The sequence below is a fragment of the Carassius gibelio genome, chromosome A11, assembly GCF_023724105.1.
Source record: "Carassius gibelio isolate Cgi1373 ecotype wild population from Czech Republic chromosome A11, carGib1.2-hapl.c, whole genome shotgun sequence".
Classification (NCBI taxonomy): Eukaryota; Metazoa; Chordata; class Actinopteri; order Cypriniformes; family Cyprinidae; genus Carassius; species Carassius gibelio.
The window spans coordinates 19724722-19744135 of record NC_068381.1 but is presented as its reverse complement, the minus strand read 5'-3'; the positions used below and the strand labels follow the sequence as shown (position 1 = coordinate 19744135).

The 19414-nt window shown below is 36.6% G+C and overlaps 2 protein-coding genes across 3 annotated transcripts; both read right to left on the bottom strand.

Annotated features, from left to right (window-relative positions):
* Positions 1-1818: 1818 nt before the first annotated feature.
* thop1 (thimet oligopeptidase 1) lies at positions 1819-10945 on the bottom strand. Of its 2 annotated transcripts, none has more exons than XM_052610332.1 (13): positions 10814-10945; positions 9805-10017; positions 8451-8599; positions 8045-8149; positions 7858-7960; positions 7599-7759; positions 7365-7500; positions 5613-5979; positions 4033-4234; positions 3754-3940; positions 3295-3423; positions 2236-2372; positions 1819-2155 (listed from the first exon to the last, which is right to left on the bottom strand). In XM_052610332.1, exons 1-13 carry the CDS (start codon positions 10824-10826, stop codon positions 2000-2002), a joined length of 2058 nt encoding a protein of 685 aa, XP_052466292.1. In that variant the 5' UTR covers positions 10827-10945; the 3' UTR covers positions 1819-1999. The 2 variants fall into 2 exon arrangements, with proteins under 2 accessions (XP_052466292.1, XP_052466291.1); XM_052610331.1 differs by having other exon boundaries at positions 8045-8153; positions 8452-8599.
* A 1498-nt stretch (positions 10946-12443) lies between these two features.
* Positions 12444-19035, bottom strand: LOC128022614 (trimeric intracellular cation channel type A). Its single transcript, XM_052610333.1, has 6 exons — positions 18842-19035; positions 16565-16721; positions 14790-14974; positions 14599-14686; positions 14167-14284; positions 12444-13399 (listed from the first exon to the last, which is right to left on the bottom strand). The coding sequence occupies exons 1-6, from the start codon at positions 18963-18965 to the stop codon at positions 13184-13186; spliced, it is 888 nt and encodes a 295-aa protein (XP_052466293.1). The 5' UTR covers positions 18966-19035; the 3' UTR covers positions 12444-13183.
* Between the last annotated feature and the right edge of the window lie 379 nt (positions 19036-19414).

The following is a 19414-nucleotide window of genomic DNA, read 5'->3' as shown; positions in this document are numbered from 1 at the left end:
AGCAATAAGAGGACGGAAAAGTTAAATGTACATAAAAGGAACAGCTGGAAGACCAATTTTCAACTTATTAGGTCAATTGGGAACATGATTGGGTATAAAAAGAGCCTCTCAGAGTGGCAGTGTCTCTCAGAAGTCAAGATGGGCAGAGGATCACCAATTCCCCCAATGCTGCGGCGAAAAATAGTGGAGCAATATCAGAAAGGCAAAGAGTTTGAAGTTATCATCATCTACAGTACATAATATCATCCAAAGATTCAGAGAATCTGGAAAAATCTCTGTGCGTAAGGGCCAAGGCCGGAGAACCATACTGGATGCATACTGGATCTCCAAGCCCTTAGACGGCACTGCATCACATACAGGAATGATACTGTAATGGAAATCACAACAGAAAACTTCCAAAAAACATTGACGGTGAACACAATCCACCGTGCCATTCGCCGTTGCCTGCTAAACCTCTATAGGTCAAAAAAGAAACCATATTTAAACATGATCCAGAAGCGCAGGCCTTTTCTCTGGGCCAAGGATCATTTAAAATGGACTGTGTGCAAAGTGGAAAACTGTTCTGTGCTCAGACGAATCAAAATTTGAAGTTCTTTTTGGAAAACTGAAGCGCCATGTCATCCGGACTAAAGAGGACAAGGACAACCCAAGTTGTTACCAGCCCTCAGTTCAGGAGCCTGCATCTCTGATGGTATGTGGTTGCATGAGTCTGGAAAGGCACCATCAATGCTGAAAGGTAAATCCAAGTTCTAGAACAACATATGCTCCCATCCAGACGTCATCTCTTTTAGCGAAGATCTTGCATTTTCTAACATGACAATTGCAGACTGTTATAAAAAGAAGAGGAGATGCCACATAGTGGTAAACATGGCCTTGTCCCAACTTTTTTGAGATGTGTTGATGTCATGAAATTTTAATTCAATTTATCTTTCCAATAAAATGATACATTTTCTCAGTTTAAACATTTGATATGTCATCTATGTTGTATTCTGCATAAAATATTGAAATTTGAAACTTCCACATCATTGCATTCTTTTTTATTCACATTTTGTACAGTGTCCCAACTTTTTTGAAATCAGGTTTGTAAATAAATGGCAACATTTAATATGTACCATTTATACATTGTGGTATTATGTGTTGTACTGTTGCATTTAAAAAAAAAATCATATTGTAAACATTATTGGGTTACACTTTATTTTGATAGTCCAGGCCATTTTAGACATTATACTAAATGTAATAGTTAGTTTTTAGTTTGTTGAAGAATCATCAAAATAAAGTGTTAGCAGATATTAACCAGAGGCTAAAAGTACTTTAATAACTGCTAGTTGACATGTATTTGCAGTCACTTCGAATCAGCAGAATGTCTAAAGTGGATAATCAAAATGAAGTGATACCCCTTAGTATATTTTAAGTTTATAGAATGACCATTAAGAAGAAAAGATTAATAAAATAAACTCAAGACAAATGTCCAGCTTTACAGTAATGTGAATTTCAGTGGGCAATGTGCTTAATACAGCTTTACAAAATCACTGGTGAAAAAAAAAAACAATTAATTTAAAGCTTTCTTTATGCAAAATATAATTTCTTGTTTTTATTTTTGGCCGGACTGTGACCTGCACACATGTTTGTGAGACTAACCCATTAAAACACAATTGTAATACGGTCCGGGTGTTAATCGTGTAGCTGGTATCCCGTATGTGACATCATCCGAATGATGTGTTATTGATGTAATATGATGTGCACTGAAGCAGATCCCTGCCATTTTCTACTGGGAACTCATTATGCTCCACAGAAAACAGTTAAAACGCAACAAGAGTGTCATTTGTGGATGTTTTTTGTTGTGGTTTTGGACAGATTTCAATACAATTTTTCCATTTTAAAACAACGCTGCAAACTTTCATAGGGCGGGGATGGGAGAAGGTGTTATAAGGGAATGGGTTTTGGGTTTTTTAGGAGGTATCAGTCCGAGACTTTAAGGGCTTAGCCTACATCCAGGCAGTCAGCAGGCACAGGGCTTGTCCGTCTCAACCGTGAGTCCTTTGCTCAGGAGGAAAGCATCCTGCTTGGGTTCTCTTCCCAGGAACTTCTTCAGCATGTCTACAGCATCCTCAGATCCTCCAGGCTTCAGAATGCACTTCCTGTAGTCCAGACCCACCTGTCAAATGCAGAAACAGGAGTTAGACATCCAAATGACATTGACATACAGGATTCAGAAACACTGTAGGTTAATTTAACCTTAGGGTCCATGATGCCTTCTTGTTTGAAGCGGGCATAGAACATGTCCATGGAGAAGACTTCACTCCACAGGTAACCATAGTACTGAGCATCATATCCTCCTGCCAGGTGACCGAAGGTAGCAGGCATGTTTGTCCCTGAAACAATTAAACTAAAATGAGAACGAGGTGCTGCTAATAACAGTTTGTTATTAGAAGTATTTTAGTTAAAATACATGCAAGTAAATACTGATGTGTATTACGATCTAGACTGACATGTAAGCATACATCAACAACCAGGGACACAGACTGGGACCATTTTTTCTGCTGGTGTGACTCATTTTTGTGAGCGGTCACACTGGTGTTGCCAAACTCATAAGCTCTGCTATTTCTGTTGCATTTGAGAAACATTAACCGTCAAACGAAACCGTGCTAAGTTTCAGTTCTGCAGCGTGGTCCAGTTATCAGCTAGGACTGCGATGCAAACAAACTTGTGCGAGCTCAGAACAACTTTATTTGGAAGCCAAAGTAGATTTTTCACCTGTTATTATTAATAAAAGTACATTTTGTAAGAATCTTAACTCAAGCTTAGTGATTTACGGTCAAATCTGTATAAACCAACAAAAGAAAAAAAACTACATGAAATATTATTAGTAACTGCACTTATTAATGCAAAACAATAGTATATATTTTTTTTTAATGCTGAATTTCTGTTAATGCCCTGGCCTCCAAAATCACCTGACATGGACCCGATCGATCGCTACATCACCACCACACATGGAAACTGGAGGACCTCCTGTTGACTTCATGGTACCAGATACCCTCAGAGACCTTTAACCACCTTGTCAACTCAATGGTTTGTGGCCTAAAATAGGTCCTACCGGTTATTAGATAGGTGGTCATAATGTTATAGCTCATCTGCAATATTAATGATCATTGTAATGAACGGGTCTAAATTTTCCAATTCCTTAGTAAACTGTCCATGTGTTGAAAAGGTTCAAGGAACATTAAAAAAAAAAAAAAAAAAATTGCCCTTTAAGCCAAATCAGAGCATATCACTGAGAGCTGGATCTCATTTTACCTGGTGAAGCAGGAATTCCCAGGAGGTCCAGGCAAAGTTTGGCGTACTCCTCAGCCGGGTCGAGCCCACTCTTCGTGTGCAAAGCCTGGTCCACCTTTGCCAGAACAATCTGCCTCAAGTTAAACAGCCCTGGAACACAGGAAGAAAAAATGAATAAGATGTTTAAAGACAGAACTTTTTTTACTTTTTTTTTTTTTTTTTAAATTGTGAAAAGTCGGTGTCACAAACCAGAATAAAAGGTTTTAGCGTGATCACTCCTCCACAGGTCACCTTTCAGCGTAACCTACGCTCACTCTCTCCTATCCTCTATGGTTTCATCCTCACTTCCTCCACGCTCACTTTTCAAAACCTTCTCGTTTGCACCCCCCCCCCCCCCATCTCATCTATTCAATTACCAATGGTTAAATGACTTCTAGTTAGTGTGTGACCGGTTTAAGACTTTATTTGTAAAAGTGTCACCTGTGTTAGCAAGTCTAGACTTCATGAGTTTGTCCAGAAGCTCCTCTGGAATGGGCTTTCCTGTTTTGTAGTGCTTGGACATGCGCTGCAGGGGCTCCTTCTCCCAAACCCAGTTCTCCAACATCTGAGACGGCGCTTCCACGAAATCCCTCTCCACATGCGTCCCACTGAACATCGCAAAGTTGGTCTGAACACACAGAAGAACATTGGATTAGATTTAATCTTCAGAGACTGCAAATCAGCTGCAACCTGAACGTCATGGAAAGCTTTAATTCAGACCTGAGCACAAAGCTGGTGCATCACATGCCCAAACTCGTGGAAGTAGGTTTCCACTTCATCGTGCTGCAGCAGGGACGGAGCGTCAGCGGTGGGCTTGCTGAAATTAGCCACCATGGCAGCCACAGATATCTGCCTGGTCCCGTCCGGGAGCAAACAGCCGGGCTGCAGGCCGAAGCATGCGGCGTGGCCGTACTTCCCCTCCCTACAGGGATCGTGGAGAATTAGCAATCAATCTAGCTGAATGATGAGAATGAGCTCTACATCACAGAAATCAGACCGTGTTGTAAACCCTCAGGATACAGGGGCCAGATTCACTCAATTTAAGGAATATAAAATCTCTTAAAGGGATAGTTCACCCGAAAAGGAAAATCTGCTGCTAATTTACACACCCACAGGCCATCACTTTCTTCTTCAGCAGTGCAGTAAAGATGATATTTAAGTGAAAACATCTTCCTTGGCAATTCATACAATGCATATCTGTGGCTGCTGGTTTTTGAGTGTCAAAAACAACCAAACAAACGAGACAAAATTAAATCAATCTTAGATTAGTAAGTTAACAGCAAATGTTCCTTTCTGGGTGAACTATCCCTTTAAAATAAATTCCCAGAAGTTCATATTATTGTTCATAGAAGTAAAACTCTTAAGCACTATTCATGATTCTTTAGACATTGTTTTTTTTTTCTCATAAGAACAAAATTATTTATCTTTAATCCATCATCATTTTGATGAACTAAGATGGTTTGTCTATGCTGATTTGTGCTTCGTTACTTCGGATATGAAAAAAAGTCGTCGCTTTCGCATTGTCAATTTAATAACAAAACCCGCACAATAAATCTTGTTTTGACGCTCTTTAATGTGGCGTGACAGACTGCTGCATGTCCTTCAGTTTAAGGTATTCTTTAATAAACCATGACTTACTGAAATGTATCATGTTACAAGTAATCAGTCAGTGTTTTAACCGTGGAAACACGTTGATGAAACAGCTTCCAAACAACACCCGGGAAGTTACATTTATCTCAGGAAAGCCATTCGATATCTCTGGCTCTTTAGTTAACAAGTAAAAGAGCTCTAGAGAGCAGGGTTTTCATAAATATATGCACTATATAACCCGTTTTCTTATTAATTTATATAAGATTAATATAATATATAGTCTAAGTGACCCTGGAGCACAAACTATTCTTAAGCTGCTGTGGTTTATGTGTAGCAATAGCCGAAAATACATTGTCTGGGTCAAAATCAAAACTTAATTTTTGATTAATAATATGCATTGCCAAGAATTCATTTGGACTACTTTAAAAAGCGATTGTCTCAGTATTTTGATTTTTTTTGCACCCTCAGATTCCAGATTTCCAAATAGGTGTCTCTCGGTCAAATGATGTCGGATCCTAATAAACTTATTTATTGAGCTTTCAGATGGAGTATAAATCTCAACTGACCCTTATAACTGGTTTTCTGGTCCAGGGACACACACACACATACATCAATGTTTTCATGAATCCAGCCCCTGGAGCCCAATTTGAGGAAAAGATTGAGATCCCCCCCAGCCTGACCACCAGAGCCATACAAGTATGAGTGCTCACCTGGGGAAAAGATCCAGATAAAACTGGCCAATGACCTGCCCAGAGGAGCGGTCTTTAACTCGGTACAGTGTAACGTCATCGTGCCACACAGGTGCGCCCTCCACCTGCTGAAAGCTGAGATTGAGCAGCTCCTGATAGATGTCCAGTAGCCCCTTGGTCACCACCTCCATCGGGAAATACTCCTTCAGCTGGTTCTGGTCCACTGCATACTGGGTCTCCTCCACCTGGGTCATGTAGTAGCGTGTGTCCCAGGCGTGCAGTTCTCCAGTGAAGGGCAGATTCCTCTTCTGGCTCTCCTGTTCCTTCAGCTTCAGGATCACGGCCCTCTCCTGCTCACCCAGGGGCTTCAGCTTATGGGCCAGATCCTCTACAGTGTGCAGGGGATCATGGAAAGACAAAGGGTTAAGTAGTTGTTCCTGTAGCTCAAGCGGTAGAGCATTGCCATAACAAGCGCAAGGTTGGGGGTTTGAATCCCAGGAAACACATGTTAGGAGAAAAATTGTTAGCCTGAATGCAATATAAGTCGCTTTGGATAAAAGCATCTGCTAAATGCATAAATGTAAGTGTAAATTACTAAATTAAACCGAAGAGCTGAATAGAATTAAAATGATGTTACTATATTCATACTTTTTTATAACATAAATTTTTTATAACTTCGAAACAGACTCGTACTGCCCATTGGAAAAGACTGCTTTCATTCATTCATAGCCAAACCTTTCTATAAATGAACATGCAAATCACAATCACTGTGTGTATTACTATGTTCCTGTACATTGTCTTTCGTATTGTACTGTTTTATGCATGCATTATGCTAATATAACCTCACCTACAGCAGGTTTGGTATCTACGAATGCATATTTTGATGATATAAGTGACAGTGTATATTATGTTGATTGATATGCAGCGTATTAGTGTTTCAAGAATCTTTAATCGTTTTATTTTTTGGCATCATCAAAACTAATTATATATGCAAAAACAACATCTTTGGAGTTCGTCAATCTTCAAACCCTGGTCGGTTTTGGTTTGTGAAACCTGCACACTGCCAGTTTACCCAACTGTATTTCATTTTCAAGTGCGCTTGTTCTTGTTGCGGTCTTCAATCTGGCAACCTGCGTGTGCGTAAACTCTGAGGAGGATGGGCCTGGTGAAAAAAACCCTCTCCAATATTTTGAATTTGGACTGCAGTACCTAGTTCAACCACTCGGTGTCTATCCAACACACAGCACCTACTAACTAAATACTAACTAAAGGTTTCATCCATCCATTTTAACCCCCCTTTGTAAGCATGCATGTGTGTGTGTGTGTGTGTGTGTGTGTGTGTGTGTTAGATTAGTTGTAGGTGTCAGTGTTCTGTTACTAAAACCTTTTGTACACAAATAACATGGGTTTCAGATTCTGTTACTGCTTGTAAATAAATTTTCACTTTTAGATCCGATTTAGTTTTATGCTCTTATGACTGTAAAAAATATTTTCTATGGCAACAAAAATAATTCTTAAAGCTGATGAGAAATTACACAGTGTTCGCTGGATGAACATTAGTTGATAGTAATATTAATTATGCTACAGCTACTACTACTGGTCGCTGATATAAATGAGTGTAATTATAGCTAGTTTGCTACAATAAAGAAATATTTTCTCTTGCTTTTCCACACTAGAGTTTCAGCTCTAGTCTCAACTGTGCTATTCTATATATGTGAGATTCTTGTCTTATTACTTCTGGGTAAATTTCCATGTGTAGATATCAGTCATTACCAAGGAAAGCTGCAACCGTCTTGGAGGTCTTGGCCATGTTCATCTCGAGCACGAAGTCTGCGTGAGTGCTGAATCCCAGCAGGCTGCTCTTCTGCGAGCGCAGCTCCACGAGCTCCTTCAGGATAGCAGAGTTCTCCTGTCAGGACACCCATTAGAGTAACAGCATCAAAACCAGCCGCCCGCACAGTGTCACTGTCTAGCTCTGGTTCACAGGTGGTTTCTGGGATACCTGACCTGTTTGCAGCGCGAGTGGAAAGCCTCCTCTAACTTCTTCCGTGTCTCTGGGACGAAGCATTTCTTCATGGTGGGGAAGTAATGAGGATACTTCAGCGTGAGCTTCAGTTTTCCAGACTCATCTTTCTCCAGAGAGTTGAGGAAATCCTCAGGGAGCCCCCCTAATAAAAGCATTTACACCAATCATCTCTTATTTTTAAAGATACATGTAAAAGAAGGAATAAAACCGGCTTATGCAAGCACTTCATGCACCACCCACCGAGTTCCTCTCGAGAGAAATGGAGGCAAGTTGTATCTTCGTTCAGGTGTTTGTTGAAATCGATACACAGAGTGCTCATTTTTTTCTTGATCTTTTTGATCTCCTGTTACAGGAAAGAAAAAACTCTGTTACAGGCCGAGAGAGAGCCGTTACACAGCAAACTGAACGCTAGATATTTATATCTGACCTCCTGCGTGTCTTTGGGAAGATGGAGGCCGTTTCTTTTGCCAAGCTTTAGGAGTCTCTCCATGTAACGCTTGGCCTCGGGGGTTAAACTTTCATCTGACAGCTTCTGCGGTTTAAAAAATAAAAAATAAATATTTTAAATAAAAATGACGAGACATAGAACATAAAATCAGCTGATTCAAGAAATTAAGGGTTTACAAAAGGTGATCTAAACTTGAATCCTCTTTAACTGCTCTTGTATCACTCCCAAATTAAGCAAACGTCTGTGGAACGACACTAATGCGTGACTCATTTGTTAAAGTCAGTTAGCAGGTTAGCTCAGGTGTCTCAGAGCTCAGTCCCCGAGAGACGCTAGCGTTTAGTTCCTGAGGGAGAGGGAGGTGTGTTAGCGCTCGGTCCCTGCTCACCTCCAGAGCCACGATTCTCTGATAAACATCCTCCCTCATACTCATCTCCACGTCAAACTCGGACAGCTTCTTATCGGCTTCAGTGCTGGCCGTGCGGACGTCCTTACAGAGAGACACATGCTGAGGGAAATCCAACATGTTCCGCTGAACTACAAAAAAATAAATAAAATAAAAAAATCATAATCTGTCATTATTGATGCTTGAATTAAATCAGCAGGCCCTCAGAGAGTCTATGCATATGACAAAACATCTACTGAACACATATAAAATAGAAGAACAGAAAGATGTAGATTTATAGTTTTGGTTCGCAGGAAATAAAACTGTGAATTCGACCCCTGAACAATGGTGAAGTGCAGATGAACACATGAGCTGGTCAGCGTCACATTATCCAAAAGTGCTGAATGGGGTGTATATCTCTACACAGTGTTCCTGCACACTCAGACTTTTTATTGATGGTGCTTACAAAAGTAGACAGAGAAACCTGGTATGTTTCTTTGTAAATGTCACCCATGGACTGAACTATTAGGATAAAAGTAATATGAAACCGACAATAACCACTTACCAGTAAATATTGTGTAAAATACATGTTACATCAAATTTAATCCTTGTTAGGGACACTTTTGTCTTTTTTTGTTGTGGTTATAATGTTGGCTATTAATGCAAATGGCATAGATTAAGCCAAATAAAAAATAATAATAAAAAAATATATATATATATTTTATTACTTAAACTGCCATTTAAAGGGTTACAATTATGAAAATGAATGCATTTTTAGTACCCATAATCAGGACTGGTGTTGTTTAAAAAATAAATTAAATAAATTGTCAGTGAAATCCGGAAAAATAATTGCATATATTATTTTATGAATATTTTTTGACAGACATATTTATCCTCTAAAGACCTGTGTTTAACTTTTTAAAGTAACACACATTGGATAAGTTTGTGTACATACCAAAGCAATATTTAATAATAATAAATTAATTAATAACTGCAACAATGAATAAACAATAACAAATATTAAGTTATACATTAATTCATATCCATTATATAATAAATTAGTGTTATGCAGAAGGAAAACAATATCTTTGTGATGATTGAAAGATGAAAAAAAAAAGTGTGTATATTTTTTACAAGTTTTTTACTCAAATTGGATGTATGGATAATCAAGTAAATCAAAGCTGCTACAGTACACCAAGTGTTCATTTTGAAATATTACTAACAATATAAACGTTATCCTTAACTTCTGAGGAGGGGCTTTTAGAATTATACTAATAGTCCTTGTCCTGAAGGAATAAACTCAATCAGACGGTATGCAGTAGACTGTGTAATCGTTTTTAAAAGTATGCAGTGATACCCGTGTACTCCACTTCCACATCAGCGAGGGCTTTCAGGGTGTTCTCATAGCTGACCCCGGCCACGTCCAGCGCCCCGACCCCGTCATACACCTTCTTGGTCTTGGCTATGAGCTCTTCAGTGAGCTGCAGGATCTGCTCGGGGGTGAGATCCCAGCGCAAGCGGTTGTCCTCACAGACCCGGTCCCCGGAGCCGGAGCCAAACACAACCTCACCTGAACATTCAACATCAGCATCACTCAGACTGAACATTACAACAGTACGAGAAAGTGACTCCTTGAACATGACATGGCATTTATAAACTGAATGTGTTTCAAGATCCATATCATTTATTGCTCCTGAAATAAGCATAACCATCAACCAATCATGCTTTTAGGATTTTATTATTGTTAATACAGTCTGCTAATACAGTCCATTCAAAATTAATTAAGATATGTTTAACAGTGCGTCAACTCCATTGGCTAATTACTGAATGAGTTTATTATTATCCTTATTGTTGTTAAAAATAAGAATAAAAAAGATATTGGAATTGCAACTAAAATATTTAAATAAAATAAAATAAAATAATTATTTCGATAAGAAATGTTCTCTCTCCATGCATGCATATTAAATATACGTATTTTCTAGTGGGATAAATAAGGTTTATTGCAATAACTTTAGCATGAGTTTGCTAAAAAAGTTAACAGCTGACGATGTTCTTCTTGAACACAACGCGTCTGATGAAGCTGACCATAGACCAGCGTTAAAAAGAGAGGAGCCGCGTCAGAACACCACATTATAATAATAGAAACAGAAAAATCATAATAATTGCATTGTTAAACTTCGGCCCTGTCAGTGGGGGACAAATGACGTGGGAACCGGAAGATCCACAGATTAGCAGCTCACTGCGCAAACTTACACAACACCGGCACTACTTAGGACTCGTTTAAAACGCAGACAATTATGTTAAGGTTATTATATTCCAACGGTATTATACATGCTTATTTTTTTAGCGTCGCACGTATTTCTTACCTGTAGGTGCCATTTTCGACTCAGTCACCGCGTGTGTGTGAACGATTCAAAGAAGCTTTAATAGCCGCTCCTCACGCTTCCTGCCCCGGTCACATGACCCTCTGTGGAGCCCGCGATTGGATGAAGACTTCTGGGTAGACTGAGGACAATAAAGACACGTTCTGCTTTTCTTCTTCACTACACAGAAACATAGATGCTGAAATTAAGTGATTTCGAGTTATATTTATTTTTGCTTTTGTACTAAAATATCACAAATTGATAATAGCCATAAGTAGGCTCACACACACACACACACACACACACACACACACACACAGCCTCTGAATATGCATCTTATTTTCTATAATTGAACTATTACTGCATACATATGATATGACCTTTAAAGGACTTATCAACTGTACCCACTTTCTTGTATATTTCACAAAATGTAATGTTATGTTATCCTTTTAACATTCATGTTAGAAACTATATCCATTAATAATAGAAAAATATAAGTTTTAAAATTTGTGTAGCATGTTTAAATGTGACTTTTAACCTATTATCATAACACTGTACAACTAAACAGCATGTGATGAAATAGGACACCAATCCGGGTTCAGTTGATACACTGTGTCTCGACTGCACCCCAACCTCTCTCTCTGTGTGTGTGTGTGTGTGTGATATACAGTACAGACCAAAAGTTTGGACACATCTTCTCATTCAAAGAGTTTTCTTTATTTAAAATTGTAGAGTCACACAGAAGGCATCAAGGGCTGTTTGACCAAGAAGGAGAGTGATGGGGTGCTGCGCCAAAAGTAGCTGTTCATAACTGTTCTTCTGCTGAGTTAACAGACATACGACTGGATTTCCCGCCAAATCCGACCTGACAGCTCCACATAAGATCAAACAAATGAACATGAGTTTAATCATATTATATTTTCATGCAGTTGCTCGGTAATGGAATTACGTTCATTTTGAACCATTTATTTAGCTATTAGTGTAGTTTGAAGTTTTTTTATTTTATTTTATTTATATGTATTTATGTTTAAAAATGTCTTAAAATACAGTAACCTCAAGAATGGAGTTCATTCGATAGCCTACGTTTTGACAATTTTGAAGCTTGTATATAACATAGCACGGTCACTGCTCTGCTCGCTGTGTAACTTTTATAGCTTGAATAAAGATGATTTTATATTCAATTTATAGCTTGTGCGTATACAATATACAGTTCATGCGAATATTAAGTTTATTTAAATTAAAAGTTATATTTTCAAAAGCCTATTAAATGTTATACTGTAATGTTGAATGGCTATAATTAATGGCTCAAATTTAGGGAAAATGCATTTAATAGAGACATCAGTAGCAGCATTCGTATAATAATACTGCCCTTAATAATAATAGGCTACTTAATAAAAATATGTCATTTAACAGTTCAAAAAGATTTAAAATGTACAATCTTTATGTCATTTCTACATTAATAATTCGGAGAATCAGTGTGAAATTATGACAATAAAGTTATATTAATATGCTTATTTTATAAATTAATGTATTATATAAATATATTATATTAATATAATTATTCACAATTATAGAATATAAGTTATTTTTTTAATCGATTGATAGCACTTATTTAAAACTGACACTGGTCACATTGTTTTGTATTTAATCATTTATTTTTAATGTATTCATTTATTCACAAATGGCGTTGAAACAGTGAGAAAAAATACTCTCTTAGGGAAGTGATGGCTACCTTTATGGTTGACTATATATTAACCTTTAATTTAAAACCAGTTTGAGGGAAAAAAATCTATTTAACTGTGCCCATTAAATTTAATAAAAGTTTACCTTTTCTTTCAAATGAAAAACACATTTTCTCTGCAGAGATCCATAACATCATTCAAATAAACCATAATAACCATGAATTGAAGTCATTAAGTGAAACAATCTTCTACAGTATTCAAAATGCAGAAACATTTGGAAGAATTTGAAAAATATTTAATTTATTTTTTGAAAATATGTTTTTTTTTTTCATGCCACTGGATGTAAGAAGCAGGAGTGTTCTGTGGAAGTGGGGTCAAACAGCGGTGGACAACGGGTCTCATCGAGTAATTTGGACAGACGCTTCAGTGAAGTATGAACTCAGACGGATAGATGCAGGCTCTCATCACATCATCAGATGCATGGGGAAAATAGGGCTTGAACGATGGAAAACATTACGAGATATAAAGACACAGATGTTGGTAAAGCGGAGGGAATCTTTGTGGCATGTCTGTCATTAAAAGCACCACTGAAAGAGAACCTTGCACTGGTTTAACTTCAGATTCCCTGCTTCTTCAAGCAGAGTCGAGCCGCTCATATCACAGGCTGGGTTGATGATCTTGTGATGAAACTCTACTCGGCTTTTTTGGACTTCCTCTTGCGGGTAACTTCACTCAGTTCCTCTTTGGTTTTGGCGGGCGAGAGGGGCGCAGAGGCAGCGGCTGCTGCAGAGTGATGGTGATCATGGGCATCTTCAACACCAAGAGGCGAACCGAAGAGCAGGTGGCACAGCCAGGACTCGAGGAGGGCGAAGGGTGACCCGTGAGAGTGGCGGGCCGTCATGAACACCTGTACAAGGAAAAGTGCATGTACTTGAGTTATGAAGTTAGACATTTCTCAGCTATTACCTTTTACCAATGCCAGGGCATTGCTTTTTGGTTACTAATGCCCAAAGTATACTTTGGTTTGCACACGTACATTAGTGTATGATAATGGTCTGAGTGATGCAGATTTCATCATCAGCACAGTACGCACAAGTGTGAAGTGTGAGGCACAGTTCACACTTGCAACTTGAGTTATTTCTGCACTAGTTTGTCCACAAGATGGCAACACTATACAAAGCTCCTTGTTTCACAGGCAAACAATAAACGGATGAAATGAAATAGTAAAAACTGCATATGACAAAAACAATCCTGGAAGACTATGATTTCCACAAACTATATATATATATATATATATATATATATATATATATATATATATATATATATATATATATAATATGACATCTAAAAACCTAAACATATGCATGTAAATACTAATGCATCAAATAAAAAATAAAAAAATGTTTGAGCTCATATATTCTCACATAGAACAATATTACATATAAAATTCAATAAGACAGAGTTTAGAGGTTTTCAGAAGTTTTTGCTAAATTGAAAATTTGCTGAACAAGACAAGTATTTGCCTTGACAGTTTTTGGGCATTTAGTCACTTAACAATTTCAGAATGGCAAAAAGTAATGCTAAATGAATTACACTTGTGTCTTTTGATATTTACTGATATTTTCCTTCAATTTCAACTTATTGCATAAGCGAAAAAAAGTGTATTATCACCTTGGTTGTGGCCATGAAGAGCGTGAAGAGGCAGATGAGTGTGCTTTTAGACACAGGGAGCACGTGAGCCTCCTGAAGGGTGAACAGAATGGCTCCATACAGACTGGCCTTGGTAGGGCTGAAAAATACAAGAATCACACTCCAAACATTTATTATCTAAAACATGAACAGCTCTTTCTCATAATTACAATGGCGTTGGAATTCTTTGAATGCAACACATTTTTTGGAATTTAAACAGACATTTTTTTTTCAAAGTCAGTTATTAAATGTTAGATTGGCCCAGTTTGAATCAGAAAAGTAAGATCAGTTTCCTCTTGGCTAACCGCTAGTTGGTCTTAACATAATGACATACATGTATGTTTATGCAACTGGCCCATGGTCTCTACAAAATGTAATTGGGAAAGAGATGAATCTCCAAAAATGTCCACTCACAATGACATGTTGAGAACTTCATTGGTCTCTGGCTTCCAGACTCCTCGCAACAGCTGCTCAAAATTGGACATGAGAGCGACCCCTGACCCTTTGAGTATCAACAGAGACAATCACTCTGGTTTTTAAAGGGTCTTATGAAAGTGTTACATGTCCTCTAAAAACAAATCCTTCTGGAGATATAAGATACTTACCCTTAACGTAACCGGTAATGACCATGATCAGCCAGCCATGGTGATAGACATGGTAAGCGTGATGAACTCCTGCAGCAATCTTGCGTGTGCGGACCACTTCTTTCATTGCCACCAGCACAAGTTTCACAGGCAGAAACGCCACACATTTGTAGAACAGGTTAAGAGGGCAGTAGAAAATCAAGTACCTGAAAAAAAGACACTTTCTGATTTAAAGAAACAATAACAGATACTCACGCAAGAACCCTGTTATTTAGGTTCACATATGATATTGTAAGAAGAGGATTTGAGAAAGGTACTCTTAAACTAAGTAGTAAATACGACTGGACGGGGTGATGTTTCCATATATTTAGATTAGTTCTGTCAAACGATTAATCGCGATTAATCACATACCAAAGAAAAGTTTTTGTTTACAAAATATATGTGTACTGTAAATATTTATTATGTATATATAAATACACAAACATAAATGCCGATATTTAAAAAATATTTTCAATCTATCTATCTCTCTATCTATCTATCTATCTATCTATCTATCTATCTATCTATCTATCTATCTATCTATCTATCTATCTATCTATCTATCTATCTATCTATCTATCTATCTATCTATCGATAAAGATAGAGAGAGAGAGGTTTTTTTTTTCTTTAAATATGTGACCCTGGACCACAAAACCAGTATTAAGTGTTATTTTTTCAAAGTTGAGATTTATACATCCTTTGAAAGCCGAATAAATAATATTTATTATGATCAGGCAATAATTGGCTGAAATACAACTATTTGAATATCTGGGATCTGAGGCAAAAGAAAATCTAAATACTGAGGAAATCACATTTAAAGTTGTCCAAATGAATTCTTAGCAATGCATATTACTAACCAAACATTACGTTTTGATGTATTTACAGTAATACATTTACAAAATATCTTTATGGAACATGATCTTTACTTTATATCCTAATGATTTTAGCATAAAATAAAAATGTATCGTTTTGACCCATTTTGGCTATTGCTAAAAATATATCCCAGCGACTTCAGACTGGTTTTGTGGACCAGGGTCACATATAATGTATATTATATATATTAATATACATATATACACACAAAATATATTTTTCTTAAACATAACATTTCTTAAGTATACATTCATGTGTGTGTATTTATATATACATAATAAATATACACAGTACACACATATATATTATGTAAACAAAAACTTTTATTTTGGATGCGATTAATCGCGATTAATCATTTGACAGCACTGATTATGATACACTCACGCAGCTATTAGTCTTTACAACTGCTTTTCCAAGGACAAAGTTGTTATTTAGGGACGCAACACAATGAGTTTAGCTGTTTATAGCGGCCTAGCAACTTACCACATTAATACAGAACACCGCATATATGGATTATTTATAATAGAGTTAAAATGGTGTGTTTTATAATAATACTTTGACTCTCAGTAATATTAGTTGAACTATTAGCTTTATAAGATCAAGAGTTCATAATCAGAATATGTATTTCATTCATTGGTTTATCAATAACAGACATGGTTATTTAAAAAAATAATAATAATAATAATAATGTATTTATTTATTAAAATTATCATGTTATGAACTGATCAATGGTGCAAATAATCAGGTAAAATGATCATGATATAACTGGTTAATGATGCTTTTCAGATTTTATATGCAGATGTATCTTAAAAGTCTATTTTGAAGTGATCTTCGAAGTGTTATATATGAAGTGTACAAGCACTGACGCATTGACAGATCCTCACCACACAGCGGAGGCCAGGAGGATGTGACTGTTGTTATGGAAGTAGTCGATGGGAGACACACCGAGCATGATGTCTGCTAGTATGTAGCTCCCAAAGCAGTAGAGCATTGCACAAAGCCATGAGGCCACTGGGCTTTTACGGGACACTTCCACAGCACCTGATCAACACAGACATTACAGATCACTTTTCAGCACTTGACATTTACACGTGAAGAGTTCAGACGCAAAAGTGACGCCTCTAAGTGACATCTGAAATAATTTCATATCATATTAGCATTTTTGTCATTTATATGTTCAGTTATTTCACTATAATAGCATAGAAAAAGAACCGACACATTCCCATTAAATTAAAATTACCGAGCCTGATAATATTAGAAATATAGAAAATATTACGTTTTAGAAGGAAATTTCAGATAAAGTCTGAAAACTCTTCATGTGTACATTTATAAAAAAAACAGTGAAGTCCAAAATGTCCCATGAGTATCATTTAAATCTAAATGAAATCATCTAATTATGTTTGAAAACACATTTTTCCCTCCAGTTTGTTCCAGCTATTGCACAAAGTTTGTCAAAACATACATATACATACATAGTAAGAGAATGAACCAATTAACAGATTTTTACAGGAGCATTACTTTTACTTTTTAAATACGATTGTTATTTCTCTAAAGCAGTGTTAGGTTGACACCACTAAGAGATGTGGTATATCTAAAGGTCCTCTGAAATCTCCAGGGATGAACACATTTTACAGAACAGGTGTAGTATTGGTCAGATGTGGCCTAAATATAAACAGAAGCCTAAAGCTTCTCATTGGTCTCAAACTGCAGGCCTGTTTCACCCCACGACCTCCAGCTCGCACAAACAGCTGTCAGGATCAGCTTCAGCTAGCAACTGGCTAATGTTTGCGCAAAGTGGTGGATATTCACAAAACATTCTTCACCATCTATATGCTTTATCACAAGTTTGTGAACTGTGTGATGGTGTAATGAAATAGCTATTTTATAATAGCCCTGGTATATCTGAAATACTGACGCAATGTTAATTGACAGAATTATCTCTACTCTGTTCTCATCAGGCATCTCATTAAATGAAAACATATAAAAATAAATCCTAAAACATTAATACTGGATGACCACTAATGGTCTAATTGATACTTCACTCAAAAAAAAAAAAAAAAAAAAATTACATGTGGCTTATATATTTATTTGTTTGTTGTTTTGTTTGTTTGTATTGTTATAATATTCCCTTAACAGTTAATCACAATTCCCCTCAATCAAATTACATTGCCAGATAAATAAATAAATAAATTCATTCTCCTTCACATTATTGCAAAAAAATCTTTCTCAATGCCATAATGCCAAAATATCTCATTGTCCTAACTGCAATGCAAATAATTGATTCTCATAAGTGTAAAACCAAAAAAAAAAAAAAAAAAAAAAAACTGATTTTTTTATAAAATTTAAGTTTCATTAAAATACTGAAAGATTATTTAGGCCTACCAAAATATAAAACATTAAAATTTTAAAATTGGCTTACATAAACAATGGTAGTATCATGATTGAGAATAATAGGAATTAAAAAGTCCCAAGTAAAACGTCAAGATTTATGGCAATATTTAATATTTCGGAAATAAAAGGTGCTTAATAGTCATTAAAATATTGCAACAATACAAATTATATATATATATATATATATATATATATATATATATATATATATATATATATATATATATATATATATATGAAATAAACTATTGTGAAATAAGACTTGGACATAATTCAGATATGATTCGTCCTAAATCTGCTTAACAAATTTACTGGGCTTCTTTTTGTCCTTTCCACTGTTGCTGACTATTTAGGGCGCTTCTATTTATTGCAGTGAGACTCGCAGTGGAATGTGCACGGACTCTATCGTGTTTCGAGGAGGCTCTTCAAGAGTGGGAAAACTATTACCACCCCAAAATAAAGAAATGCTGAATGAGACGCGGAGACATTGATAAAATATTAAAATACGCACGTAGGACTGTTCTGCATACTGCAAACACAATGCCATATGACATAAACTCTAGGACAAATTACATAACACTTGTTGAAAACAATAATAATCATCTTCTGGCTTGTTTCATATTTAACGCTGTTTATTCAGTCATATGCCACACTGATCCACGTGCAAACGCAAAGAATTATAAATAAATAAAAAACGTAATTTAAATATGACCCATATAACGCTCAAGCGCAATATTCTGTTGTTATCCCTAGAGAAGAATTCCACTTACCTGGTTCATATTTGAGGTAGATTATTGACACGATATAATAAGCTAAATCAAAAACAGGAAACATCGCCATTTTCGAGAAATACTGGGCTATTTCGCCCAGATTTAGGACATCCAGCACCTCCATGATGTTCTGACCCTACCGCATGAACAGATCTTCAAGAGACTCGCAGTGTGCACGAGTGAAAGACTCCGCTCACATGCACATGCCTATTAATACACAGCACGAGCTCGGGCGCACTACAGAGGTGAAATCAACGCAATACTGTCACACGCGCTCATTAGCCGATCATCAATCAAACTTGTCCGATCGTCAAAACCAGATGTAATTGTTTCATTATCATTGCATAAAATCTGTCATCTAGTCGTGACCTCATTATATTCCCTGTTTAAAACCTAATTTTAAACCAGTTTAGCTAGCAGTCTTGCATTTGTAAAATATTAATTAATTAAACATTTTACCACATAAAGATGTCACTAACAAAACCACATAATCATAGGCTGCTGCTATGTTTGAATATGGATTGTTCCAATACTGTTAGGCTGCTCTTTAAATAATGTTAACTGATATTCTAT